The sequence below is a fragment of the Pongo abelii genome, chromosome 19 (assembly GCF_028885655.2).
Source record: "Pongo abelii isolate AG06213 chromosome 19, NHGRI_mPonAbe1-v2.0_pri, whole genome shotgun sequence".
Classification (NCBI taxonomy): domain Eukaryota; kingdom Metazoa; phylum Chordata; class Mammalia; order Primates; family Hominidae; genus Pongo; species Pongo abelii.
In genome coordinates, this window is record NC_072004.2 from 60,831,812 (window position 1) to 60,846,382 (window position 14,571).

At 31.8% G+C, this 14,571-nt stretch overlaps 1 protein-coding gene across 14 annotated transcripts in view; it reads right to left on the reverse strand.

Annotated features, from left to right (window-relative positions):
* Positions 1–14,571, reverse strand: part of STXBP4 (syntaxin binding protein 4) — a 189,982-nt gene that overhangs the window by 110,889 nt on the left and 64,522 nt on the right. For 11 of the 14 annotated variants that reach the window (XR_010137888.1, XR_010137887.1, XM_063717858.1 and 8 more), the window contains 3 exons: positions 13,820–13,911; positions 4,746–4,835; positions 923–988 (listed from right to left, as the gene is read on the reverse strand). Coding sequence is in view for 12 of the 14 variants with exons in the window: in XM_063717858.1 (XP_063573928.1) it covers positions 923–988; positions 4,746–4,835; positions 13,820–13,911 (248 nt within the window). In the remaining 2 variants the exon portion in view is untranslated. 14 annotated transcript variants of the gene reach the window in all.

Genomic DNA, 14,571 nt, shown 5'->3' on the forward strand with positions numbered 1-14,571 from the left:
GTGCTAAGAACCACCAAGTCTTGACATATGTCCAGTATTTTGGCATTTATTGTTACATTTTCTCTTTCTGGAGGTGATTTTGTTTGTTCTTCATCTAATTCATGGTTTCTCTCTACTCTTTATTTCAGAATTTTTCAAGCCTTGCCTCCTCTGTTCTCTGTATTCCAGGTTTCAGTAAAGGCAAGCTTCAGGAGTTTTGTTGGAATTATTATTTTTCTTACTGTATTTATAAGTACTTTAAAGGCTGTGGTATCTTTTTGTCACATAGTCATATTCAAAATATGGGTCCTGTATGGTTCTATTTGCTTTCTTTGTTGATTTTATGTTTTCTAGGGGGACTGTGTAAGGGAGATTCAAAATCAGGTGATTACTGTTGATCTCTAACAATGTTCTCTTATTTATATTTTGTCATTTGGATCTTCATTTTATGATATTGTCATATATTTGTTTTATAGTAAGCTACCTCAAATTCTTTGAAGAATAATGCAAAGTGAAAATAAATATTTACTTTTTATTATTAACAAATAAATGTAAAAAATGCTCTGCCTTGATGGCTTTTTTGTTCTTTAGTAAAATGAAGTATGAGTAACAAAATAAAAAAGAAAAAGAAAAAAGGGGAAATGAAAGAAAAGAAAAAGCAATGGAAAAGCAATGAGATTGGTTATTTTGGTCTATGGATATCTTTTTTTCAAAGCAATGTCAAAGAGGTTTTAACATTGTTTTGAGCAATAGTAGCAAGACTTTAGCATAGGTACAGCCTCCAAAAGTGATTGCTTTTAAGCTCTATGCTATTTTGTATTATGTAATATGTATCAGGAAGCTCTGGGATATTATAATGAACCACTGCTTTATAATTATACCTTATATGTTCACACACACACACACACACACGAGCACATATATACACAATACATATACTTACTTGTTTCACATTCTGAAGCTCTTCTGTCAATTGTTTCCTTTGCTTATCTGATTCCAATAATTTTTCCTATATTTAAAAACCACCAAGTTAACAACTTGTTATGAAAGTATCAACAAGTATGACTTCTTAGTCCCTTGTTTCAAGGCTTATATTCCCAAATATCAAATTGCTACAGTCTGACAATGTTGCTCCTAGTCATTTTTCCGGCTTTACATGAGGCACTTAAAAGTAATTAGTTATTTACAGTAAATTGTGATGTAAATATACTTTTTATTACCTTAATTTTGCAAAATCTCAAAATATAAGCTCAAACAGAAGCCAGTTAAGAATACAAATGTGTAAATATTAACTCAATTTTGGTTAAGCTATCATTGCCAAAGAGATAGCAAATTGAAGAGCATTATTATTATAAACTAGAATTAAAGGTCTTTGACCATACAAAAGAGGGCATATGATGAGACTGGCTCACCTCTTAATTTCCTAATTTAATTTTAGCTTATTCTTGAAAGATTATCCATGAAAAGGCAGATATGACTAATGTAAACAAAACATAAAATAATAGTTATTAAGGTTAATATTATACATACACATAAAGTATCTTTGGATTTGAAATTAAGTCAAGCATATACCCTACAATGTCCATTTTTATTAATTATATCTTAAATAAATCCACATTTTATTGGTCAAATCAGAAATACTAAGAGTAATTTAAGAGCCATTAAATACAAACCTGAACAGAGGAATTGCTCGAACATTAAATTGAGTGGTAAAGATTCATGGCACTATTACAATGTTTATAAGAGGCAATATCCTTTCTGGTATATTTCAGCTTATTCTTGTCTAAGAGGTGAAATGAAGGTATATGAAAATGAATATAATATAGCAATCTAATGACTATGCCACAGGAGCCAAGAGACTGCGGGCTCCTGTGATTTTATGTTCTGGCAAGTCACCTTCACCCTTTGTGCCCTAGTTTTTTTGTATCTGTAAATGGAAAATATATCTATTTTCCATTCACCTTTGCAAAGTAGTAGCAATGTGAATTCTGCAGAAAGCCTTCCTTAAATAAAGCCCACAGCACTTTTAAAAATTACTCTTGCAAGATAAAAATTAGCTATTGACATAAAATTATCTTGGTTTCATTTTTATTTGTATCTCATATTAGACATGAAGAATAGAGATGTCACAGGATAATGAAAAGTGATGAGACACCACCTAAATTCATTTAACAACCTCTGCTTTTTATGAGTGTATAATACAAGTAGAAAAACTGAAAACAAAAACATTACCTTTAACAAAATATTTATTGCTTTGTATACTACTTTATATGGCTTCTTTAACTGGCCAGCCAATAGGTAGGTTTTGAGGTAAAGGTAATTATAACATGTAAAATTTGTTTTATCTGGAATTTTGCACCATATTCTAACCAACTGAGCTAGCTGGTAGCCGGCTTATCAGGGAGTTTAGGTTTTGTCATATCAGGGTATATTCAGTTACATTTCATGAACTTTAAAGGTAAATCCTGATTTATTGAATGACTCCTCAGGGAAGTCTTATTGAAATGTTAAATTAATATGACATATACACTTTCAAATTAACATTCTAATAATTACTATTGATATTAAAATAAAAACAAATATATCACTAAAGTTAACAATGATAAACTATAAGGAAATGAAAAAGATCTGAGAGCCTCTGAGAATTCTGATAAACCACAAGTCTAATGGTTTAGGTAGAGATAAAAGAATACATAAAAAGTTATCTTATTAAGGTAACCAACATTGGGGAAGTTTTCTAAGAGAATATAAGGAAACCACTGTCAATGTATTTTTAAAACTAAATTTTTATTTTCTAGCAAAACAATTGTTGCACTAAAAAATGTGGAAAGATAGTGGTTTCAAAGGTAAGAAAAGAAATATATAAAATACTCTTATAGTAGTGAAATGCTCATATACTTTAGGAAGGAATGTAAATTGGGAAAACCTTTTCAAAGGGAATATGGTAACATATGCAAAATTTTAAGTGTCTATATCTTTCAATAAAGCAATTACATTTTCAGACATTCATTCTGTGTATATACTGTGCAAATGCCCAAAGATAAATCTACAAAGCTGCTGAAGATGAAATTATTTTAAAAACTGGAAATAGTCTAATGTCCATCAATAGGGAACTGGCTAAATAACTATTTAATGTATAGGACAGTTATTGAGAAGAATTTGGTAGATCTGTGTATATTAACCTGAAAAGCTGCCTGAGATATAATTCTTATAAAGAGAGAGAGAGAGAAAAAAAGGAAGGCAAGTTGTAAAAAAAAAAAGTGTGGATGAAGTGACTTACATAGAAGTGAAAATACACACATACTGGAAAAAATTTTTTTAAGGCTTTATTATTTTTTGAAGCAGTTTTAGATTCACAGCAAAATTGAAGAGGAAAGTACAGAAATTTCTCACATATTCCCTGTTCCCACATATACATATATTTATTTATTTTTGTTTTTATGTTTTAAATAGTAGAGATGGGGTCCTGCTATATTGCCCAGGCTGATGTTAAACTCCTGAGCTCAAGTAATCCTCTTGCCTCAGCCTCCCAAAGTACTGTGATTACAGGTGTCAGCCATCATGCCCTGCCTATTTTTTAAAAATATAATTTTCTGTGTAGAGAAAAATCTATGAAAAGATAAATAATTTATTTGCAACAATGGCTTCCTTTAGAGGTTGAAATTATAAAAACTAAGGTAGCAAAACAAATTTTCTTTCTTTTTGGTATAAAGATTTTCTATTTAATAAAAATTAAATAATTATCAATATATTATACTTTATTTAATAAAATAATTTTAAAAATATGTTCCTATGGTGAATTAGTGGTAAATCAAGTAGTTATGTTGCTTTTCCTGAAGATCTGGAAAATATAGCTTTCTGTAAAAATTAGGATATAATTTAAATGTAATATTCTTCTAAAAACAGAATGAAACCATATAAAGAGAATCAAGGCCAGACATGTTGGCTCACACCTGTAATCCCAGCACTTTGAGAGGCTGAGGCAGGTGGGTCATTTGAGCCCAGGTGTTTGAGACCAGTCTGAACAAAATAGTGAGACACTATCTCTAAAAAATAAAAATTAAAAAAAAATTAGCTGAGCATGGTGGCATGGACATGTTGTCCCAGCTACTTGGGAGGTTGAGGTAGAAGAATCGCTTGAACCCAGGAGGTTGAGGCTACAGTGAGACGTGATTGCAGTATTGCACTCCAGCCTGGGTAACAGAGTGAGACCCTGTCTCAAAAACACAAAACAAAAACAAGAATCAAAAAACCAAACAAACAAAAAAAGAAGAAAAATGTTATAGTATATTTGGGATATGTGTGCTTTTTTCCTCTCTTAAATAATATTTTGTCTTAATTCCAAATTACGTTAGCAAAACATGATATCCCTTAAGAATAGCCCTGCACATGAAAAAAAATGTATTTCCCAAAGAACTCACAGGATCCGAAATTGCCACAACTTGCTTTATTGGCTCTTCATCTAATTCTGCCCTGGCCACCAATGAGAGAGAATAAAAAGGATAAGAAGGAACCTGAACAGAAGACATGAGCAAAAACCATTGTTCACACTAAATGTTGCACAGATATTGTGAAATATAAATATGTAGACCAAAAATTAATTCTCTAAAGGCCAACTGAATGAAGAATCTGATTTTTACTATTTGATATTAATATTTTTCCATTAAAAATAAAATTAAGCCCCAATACTTCAGAATCCAATATAGGATTTTTTTCTTTTTCTTTTTTTTCTGAAGAAAACATAAGGAAACTAAATTAGAGGTTACCTTAAGTGTATTTACTTCTTTCAAGGCATCATCTCTTTCACGCTTGAGTCTTTCCATTTCATCTGCTTCTGAAGAATCACAAGGAAGAAGCTGTCAACATTAAAATATAAGAGAAAAGTTGTACATTAGATGCTAATTATGAGAGGTAACATAAAAATCCTTTTTGACTAATCTTAGGCTTTTGTATTCTAATAACAAAATTTAGTTTCTTACGTTGGAGTCATTTGATTAGATAAAAGAGAATATTAAAGTATTAAAGCAATTTCATTCATTTTAACCTTACATTGTTGTCACTTATAACAGAATTTTGATTTTGTTGTCACCTTTATCATTAACAATATAATTTTCCTTAAAATTCCAAATTCGAAGACTGTGTTTATAATGTCAAAAAGACTTCAGGAATTACCAACATAAACTATTCCCTAAAGACATTCATTCTAATAGCATGGTATCTAAGGCTAACAAAATGCTGTACATTATAAATCAGATGGTTTACATGAGCCTAGTAAAGTATATTTATCAATTATGTATCTGGTTTCAACTAAATGAAATGTAATGCAACAGACAAGTGGCTTAAAAATATTCCTGCACAGAAATTGTAGATTGAAGATAATATTAATAATTTATGCACAAGTGAATAACAACAACAAAAAAATGCAGAGATGACCACATCTCTTACATCTAGCATGATGTCTCTGACCATCAATTACAATGTAAAAACAATGACAGTCTAATCAGAGATAAAAACCCAAGTTTAACTACAGCCATCTCCTATGTGGAAGCTACAACAACTAAAGAAAATATAATTTAAAGGATTAAGTGGAGAAAGCGGTTGTTGTGTAAGCATGGGCTTAAAGCAGGGCCCTTTAGATAGGTGAGGCAAATGTGGAGTAGAAAAAAAATAATAAAAATAATTAATAATATCAACCACTTATTGGAAACTTACATGTGCAGATGCATTGCTAAAGACTGTATATATTCAATATCAATCACCTTGTCTCCATTTTACAGATGAAGAAACAAGCTCAGAAATGTTAATAACTTGCCTAAGGTTTCACAGCTAACAAATGGCCATTCCAAGAGTCCCACAAATCATAGTCTCTGATTTTTACTAAAGATTCAACAAAAAACATGGTGGAATGGATATAATAAACTCATATTTGCTTTCCAAACTCTAGAATAACAGAAGTAGGAATTATTCTTCATATTTGGGGAGAACTTATTTCCCTGAAGATCACTGGTTCTTTTTGGTCTGTCACATTAGCTTTTGGGCATCTATGGACATTGCCCATAATTTACATGATCTACATTCTTCATATCTGTTACTCTGCTCTCTCAGAAGTACTCAACACACACACTCATAAGATTTCATTTCTATATTGTTAATTTTGAACACATTTTAAAATGTAATAATATTTCCCAGAGTGTGTTCCAAAGGATATTAACAAGCTTTGTGTAAAAGCAAAATTGAGTGGTAGTGATGGCGGTAGTGGTATATGATTTAGAAAAAATTAACCTTATTTCCTGTATGGCTTCCAACAGCCTTAATATGCTAATGAACATTTGAATTGCCAAAAAAAAAGTATAATAACTTGTCATGTTTCCTCAGTAATTTCACCATACTACAAACCCCCAACCTCCTCACCCTGCTGCCTTCATTTATTGATTTTTGTACTAGCTCATGGAACTAAAGTAAACAAAACACAATCTGGAAAACTCAATGTTGCTACTCAACATTCATATGGCCTACTCTATCTTCTCATCCTAAGAAGTGAAATAAGCAGGATTCAAAAGTTTAAATAAGGCCGGGTGCAGTGACCCAGGTCTGTAATGCCAGCACACTGGGAGGCCGAGGCTGGAGGATTGCTTGAGTCCAGGAGGTTGAGATCAGCCTGGGCAACATAATGAGACCTTGTCTCTACAAAAAATAAATAAAATTAGCCAGATATGGCGGGGCACTCCTGTAGTTCCAGCTATTCAGGAAACTGAGGTGGGTAGGGAGGTCAAGGCTGCAGTGAGCCAAGATTGCACCACTGCACTCCAGCCTGATGACAGGGTGAGACCATGTCTCAAAAAAAAAAAAAAAAGTTTAAATAAAATTTTAGATACCAGAGCTAGAATAATTTATTAAGAGAAACTATGGATTGGGATTTTAGGGATGTGATAATAAACTTTTGAACTTAACACCATGTAGGTAAAGCATGCGTAAAAGAATCTATGGTACTATTTTGAGAGGCAAAGCCTAGACTAAACAGTCATAGAACAAACCATGACTTAAATAAAATGTTTTATAATCCCACTGCTATTTTGGACTGTGCAGCAAAAACTTGCAGCCAGACAATTGGCCGTGGATGTTCCTTGTGAATTCTTTGAAAAGCCCCTTTGTGCTCAATGACTTTTTTATATAGTTCCATTCAAGTATACTTCAGCTAAGGAAGCGGCAAATGAATTGTTGTTATTTAACAGCAACAATTCCAGACAGATGCGTGTTTTCAAAATCTATCAGTAACTACTGAAATTTATATTCCTTAACCTTCCACATCTGTTTCCTGTCTGGTTCTCGCAATATCATTTGTGATCCTTGGATCCCCTGAACTTTGCAACAGCTGGTAAATAACATTGTAAATCATTTCTACTCTGCTTTCTAGAGTCTCCTTCTGGAGATGTCAAGAAATACATACTATAGGTCATTGGACTGTGCTGATTAGGTCTGACTTCACCTCTCCCTTCACTGTTGCTGCTCCAACATATTTTAAGTTACTTGACTTGTATCAATTCTGGATAACTACTATTCCATTGGCCATATTCCCTAATCTCAATTCATTTTAAACAGAAACAGTTACAAAACAGTTAACTTCAGTGTCAGTCTAATTTTATTGATAAGGCCTTCCATTAGAGACCTATTCAATTACCTTCTTTCCTTATAAAATTGTGTGTGACTTTACCATCCTATTCACCTAAAAATTTCTGGGTATCTTCTTTTCTCCTTCCATTTCCCTGCTCATTCCTTTCACTTCTTATCTGGCTTATACATCTTTCCTCTCACTCCCATATTTCTAAAATGATTAATTTCAATTTCACCAATAAAACTGCTACTTGACAAAGAAAATGGCCCCCACCAACTTTCTTCTTTGTTATATATAACATTGTTGAAGGCTTTTTTTCCTTGAAATTTTATCTTCTTTAGATTGTGATATCCTAATATCTCACCCACCCTTCTGCACATTTAGGCTATTCCCAATGAGTTACTTTCATGTCTACTCCTTAAATGGAGAAAAGGGGTTTGGGAGGCTCCCCAAAGTTTGTCCCTTTTCTCCTTTTTCCCTACAAGTTCTGAGTGAGCACATTCACTATTATGCCTCAACTATCACTCTCCAAAATATTCCCAAATTCCTTCCCAGTGTCTAGTTCCTAATTTCCAGTGGCCTTTGGTTATTTGTACTTGCCAGCTTCTTAAATCTCTCTAAAACACAACCTGTCATCATCTCTACTTTGAAAAAGGCTTTCTCCTTATTTCCCTATTTCTAGAAATGCTACCTGTACCATCATATTCTTAGTTATCCTAGCCAAAACTTTGGATTTTTTTTTTTTATTCATTCTTCTTCCTTAGTTCTCATGTCCAAAGGGTCAGCAAGTCCTACTGATGATATACTTGTTGTAGTTGTTGTTTTTGGTAAGTAATCTAGATCTATCACTTCTTTCCTTTCTATTTTCCCCAGCTTCACTATACTTTTGTTCTTTATTATCTTTATTTGGATTATTTCTATAGTCCTCTATCTAGACTACCTACCACCACTTTCATTCCCTTCCTAGATAACCAACACATAAGATTCCTCTTTCTAAAGTATCACTTTTGTCATTTAACTGTTTTCCTTAATGGCTCCTCACTCACTACTGAGTAAAGTACAGACTTCTAAACTTAACATTTACCCTTTGAGGCATAACTTCTGTCACCTGAATGAACCCAATTATCTTTTTTTTTAAGTAGACTACTCTCTGTGTGCATTACGTTCTAATTTTTTTGTTTATGCTAATACTTTTATCACTCCCTCCTCACCTCTTGAGCACATAAAATCCTATTTATCCCTCAAAATTTACTCAAATGCCAACTGTTATGAATCTTTTCTGAATGTTCTAAGCTTTATTACTCTTATGGCCTTGCCACACTATGTAGCTTTTCTTACTATAATTATCTGGGCACATGACTTTTTGTTAAAATATGTAGGCCAAGTTTTACCTATTTTAATAACATGTGCACATAACAAAACATGCACACTGCAGTTGTTCAATATATATTTCGTGTTTTCGTTAGGGAAGTGGCTATAAAGTATTTACTGCGATACAAGGTGAGAAATATGATACATACTATGATCCAGTATAAGTGAAACATGACTCAGTTTTATCATATACAGTTCCCTTTGATATTTTCCATTTTGTTCTATTTCACTTGTTTAAAATGGTAGTCGCAGCCCACTAAATTGACTTAACAAGAGCCCAAACTGTGAAAAATCTATTTTAGGGAATTTAGTGTTCTCTCTATAATTTTAAGATAATCCATTCATGATACAGTACTTGATTAGTCTGGTAAAAATCATATTATGATGGACTATATTCTGCTATTGCTAGGTTTAGAGTACTGCTAAATGTGGGCTCCAGCCTTGCCCTTTCTGCATATAACCTTGTGCCAGCAGCAGGTGTAGCACTGTGTGAATTTTCTAATGTAGCAATGATGATTAGACTCACAGTAAGATAATTATATTTTTGGTTTTAAATGTCATATTTTTCCAAACCCAAAAGTTGTCAAACAAAAGTAGGACTGACTTTATACTGACTCAGCAATTCCTACTTAAAAGATAGCATCTCAAGAGATATTTTGAGTCAGATAAAATAATGAGCAAAAGCAGCAAGTTACAAAAGAGTACATATTCTATAATTCTATTTATTATGAAATTCAATAAAAGGCAAAAATAATCTATGTTGTTATAAATCAAAATATTGGTTCCAATGTAAAGGTGGGAGTGGCGGCTGACTGGGAAGGTGGCCTGAGGGAGCCTTTTGAGTGATGATTCCATGTGAGACACATAATAAAAATTCATCAAATTGTACACTTTAGATTTTTGTACTTTATTCTGTATATATTAGATTTAAGTAATAATATTTTAAAAAATAAATTAAGAAAGACAAGCCATCATTATCAGCCAAAAAAAGAAAACATGAGTAAAAGACATACATGCCTAACAGAATGATCCAGCCCTGTTGTTTGTGAAACTGAGATGGTTGAGGGGGTAACCATAGTGGAATTTCCCACCCTCATAGACAGTCAGCATCTATAACTACAGACTGATTGACATACTTCAGATGGGGGACTAAACTGCTTTTGAACTCAAAAAAGTAGGGAATTATACTGCAAAACAATCAGTTATTTTTTGTTTGCTTTTGGTGAGCCACATGACAATAATTGTGATTTTTATAATGTTTCTTCAAACTGTTACATCACCCATTAGTGAATCATGAAGCCAAAGTTTTAATGAAATACAAGTGAATATTAAATAAGAATGCAATGTACATAGAAAAGGTAACTAATGCTTTGACGGGCTTTTGTTTCAGTTATATATGTGAGTATGGTGAAAAACATGTTTTCTTATTGTGGACTCAAGTAAAAAAATATAATAAAAAATTAATATAATTCTATTGCACGACATTTTGATCTGAAGCCACGAATTGGAAATCATTGACATGTCAGAATTATTGACATGTCCGGAATTAGTGACTCTTGCACAATTGCCATTAGCACTTTGCTTTTGCTGTCAAAGTATCACAGGTTGAACACATTCTTTTTTTTTTTTAATCCCAACAACTTCCCAACTATAAACACATTCTTATCTGCCCTAAAATTATATTGGTAAGGAGGAAATAAATTGCTAACCCGGAGCATGACAATCCGTTTGCAGCTGCTAAAAAAGATCTGCTTGCTCATACAAAATACTCTGAATTGCCCACTTCATTGGCATGTTGTAAACTACCCAACCATCTTTGCCTTCTTCATCAAAAATGAGCATGGCAGCTCTGAGAACTGTTTGGCAGTAAAAAACAATGCTCCCTGCCATCAACATTAGGTAGATTAATACACAACACCTGAATCAGCAGAATGAAAACTGTGTGCCTTGAATACAGCTTTAGTTCTCTTTGAATAAATGATACAAAATTAGTTCTGATAAACCAGTGCTTCATTCTGGGATAACTGGGTACTCTCCTGAGGGTTACAGAACAACCAGATCTGTGGGTGATTGCAATGGGCAACATGCTTAGCAGTAAAAGAGATTGCTTACAAAAGAGAACAAAGTGATTTGAAACATTAAAAAAAGTGACATGCATCATTTTTTAAATGAGCGGTCAGACTTATTTGTTCAATAAATTAATCATGTATACTCTGTGTCTCTGGAATTTGAAATCATGTAATTAATAATAAACAGTATTCAAACTTCCTGTCAATAAAGCATATCACTTGAAAACAGAAGAGCTCTAAATATAACCATGAAATAAAAGTGCAATTTTTGTTTTTAAACTTGAACTAAAAGAAAAAGTCATTAAAAATATGTAACATATCTATTCTCCTGCTTGAATTTAGGGTTTCTAGCAGCATTCAAAGAACTTGACTGACCATATCATTTATTTAAAAGTATATCTGAAAACAGAAACAAACATAAAGAAATATATAAGTTAATAAGACTATTAGCAACTCAAAAAGGGTATCATTAGAACAAAAAATGTTGAAGACTTTCTGGAAAATAAAAAGCAAACGGGTATAACAAGGTTGTAAAATATAAGGTAAATATATAAAAATTAATTTTATTTTATGTAAAACCAAATAAATTTAAAATGAAACAAATTTTTAAAATATACCATTAATTTTAATGGCAACAAAAAGTGTAAGGTAACTAGATTATTAAAATATAATTAATTAAAAATATATAAAATATATTGACATCAAAGAAGATATAAATACATGAGAAGCCATAACATGTTCACAGAAACTTAAATTTATAAAGATGTTGATTCTTCCCAAAATAATCTATAAATTCAATAGAGCAAGATTTTTCGTGGAACTCATATGGACAAGATAAGACTGAAGATTAGCTAAAGCAATATTTTAAAAGAATGGCAGGAGGTCTGGGGGGCAGTTTGAAGTGATGTCAAAGGACATAACATTTCCATAAGACAGAAGAAAAAAGTTCAAGAGATATATTGTACAACATGGTGACTATAGTTAATAACGATGTATTGCATTTTGAAAATTGCTAAGAGAGATTTTAAGTGTTCTCACTATAAAAAAAGACAAATTATTTGAGGTAAAGCATATGTTAATTAGCTCAATTGAGCCATTCCACAATGTATACATATTCTAAGTCATGTTGTACACAATAAATATATAAAATTATTATTTGTCAATTAAAAGTAAATAAATAAGATAAATAAAAATAAGACAGGAGAACATCTTATCAGATATCAAGACTTATGAAGCCAAGAAACCACCAGAATAAAGAGTCCAGAAATTCCCAGGTAAATATGGTAATTTCATAAGGGACAGAGCTGGCATGAAAAGAATTCTTTCATCCCATTAAAATATAGATTTATATTTTTAATATGTTCATAAAAATAATTGATCAAAAGTTATGTCAGATTTCTAATTTTATTAATTATGTACCAATAATAAGTATAATTATAATTCAATACAGAAGAAAATTTTAATTTGTAAAGCCTTATAAACCTAGGAAAATAAAACAAATCATTTTAATTCATTTAAAGTTTTTTTGGCAGCAAAATGATAAGGTGATCATTTCGCAAGCATACAATTATGTGTTATCAGGATAAGATTCCAGGTCTATATGGAACAGAAATAAGAGCTAACAGAGAAAAAGAAAAGATAAAGTTTTGAGCATAAAAGGATAATGCATGAATTTTCTTTGAAATAGATGGTTACGGGTATAAAATACTGTAGTATAAAATCCACTGATAACATTTAAAAGAATTGTATAATAACAGGTTTCTTTTAAAAAATATATTTATATATCCAATATTTTAATCACTGGAAACCTAAAAAAAAAAATCAACGAATGAAAAGTTGTTATAACTATATCATGAGACTAAGTCGATTTTAAGGTAAGAAACATTCAAATGGTAGATATAAAAACAGATCTGTGTATCTAGATAGAAATTTAGTATATGATAAAGTTTGCCTTTCAAATCAATGGCAAAAACGAAGATGGGTTTTTAAATAAATGATGGTGGAACAAAAACAAGTGGTTTGCCATGCATAATGAATGAATTTTTTAATTAAATATACAAATTATACAGAACATAAATTAAGAAGGAGGTCCTTAAGAGGATAAAACTACCAAAAATCCACAGTGAAAACGACTAAAATATTCAATAATATAAATGTCAAACTTCTATAGAATACATGATTGAAGCTAATAGACTTCACAATCCCATGTTACATAAAGCACAAAAAGAGGCAAACCAATCTACATTGTTAAAAGGTGAAAGAGTAGTTACCCAATTTTTTGTGGGGGTACGGGGTGTTACTGTCAATCAAAAAGGAACCTGGGGGCAGGAGAGCATCTGGTAATGTATTTATTTAATATTATGTTTCTTGATCTGGATGCTAATTAAATAAGGATGGTTTAGGCTACAAAATTTCATAGTATATACACATCATATAGGTGCTTTTCTGTGTGTATATTATAGAGAGATAAAACAGATTAGAATGGACACATGCATACATGGTATCTGTCAGTTTGTCTAGCTAGCTAGTTATAGCACGTATCCTCCACATATCAAATTGTCAATACTGGTAAACTTAGGTGTGGTAGTAGCACAAGAGGCTAGTGAGATAGGATAATGAATATCAGGATGAACTTTTACTTTTGATTTTAAATTGATTTGTATTTATATATTTACGCAAGAAACATGTATTATTTCTATTTTTAAGTGAAAAAAGCCTACACATATGACATATAACATTCAAGACTTGTGACATACATGTCAAAGCAATTCTATAGGGCATACTCTACCTGTGAATCTAATATATTGGAAATTTCATGTGCACCAACATTTACTTCATCCAACTGCAAGCAAAACAAGTTTCTGGCAACCTGGACAAAATCTAAAATGGAACACATTTAAGTAAGAACATAGCATTTAACCCCTTCTAAATCTTACTTTATTCTATATGAAGTTGTTAATGTTACAAATTTAACCCGCATAAATTATCTTAAAATAGTATTGACTTAAATGATAGGTAAACGTAAGTTCAAATAAGAAGAGACAAATTGGTCTGAACTTACTTCAGTTAACTTTGCTAAAATTAATAATTCAGCTAAGATAATAATAAAGCAAATATGTATTGTGGACCTATAGTTTTTCAACCCTTGTATTATGAGTAGAACTTTTTCTGAAACATATGACAATATTATGATTTATGGCTTTTCTAGCTGGAAGAACCTGAGGTTTGATAGCAATTATTAATAGCAGCAGCTAATGTTTATGTAACAGCTGCTGTATGGCAGGCACGGTGCTTAGCAATTTCATCCTCCCAACAGTCTTCTGAGGTAGGTCCTCTTATCCTGTCCATTTTACAGATGAAAAAAATTGAGGCTGAGACAGGTTAAATGCCTTCAACTGTCCAAGGCCACGTGGTAAAGGGAAAAAGAACAGTTCATAGGCTTCTTCTGACATGGAGAGTAACTTACTCATCTATGTATCCTCAAATATTTTCCACTTTGGCTACTGTATTTTTAATTTCCAAGGATCCTTTTAAATGTTC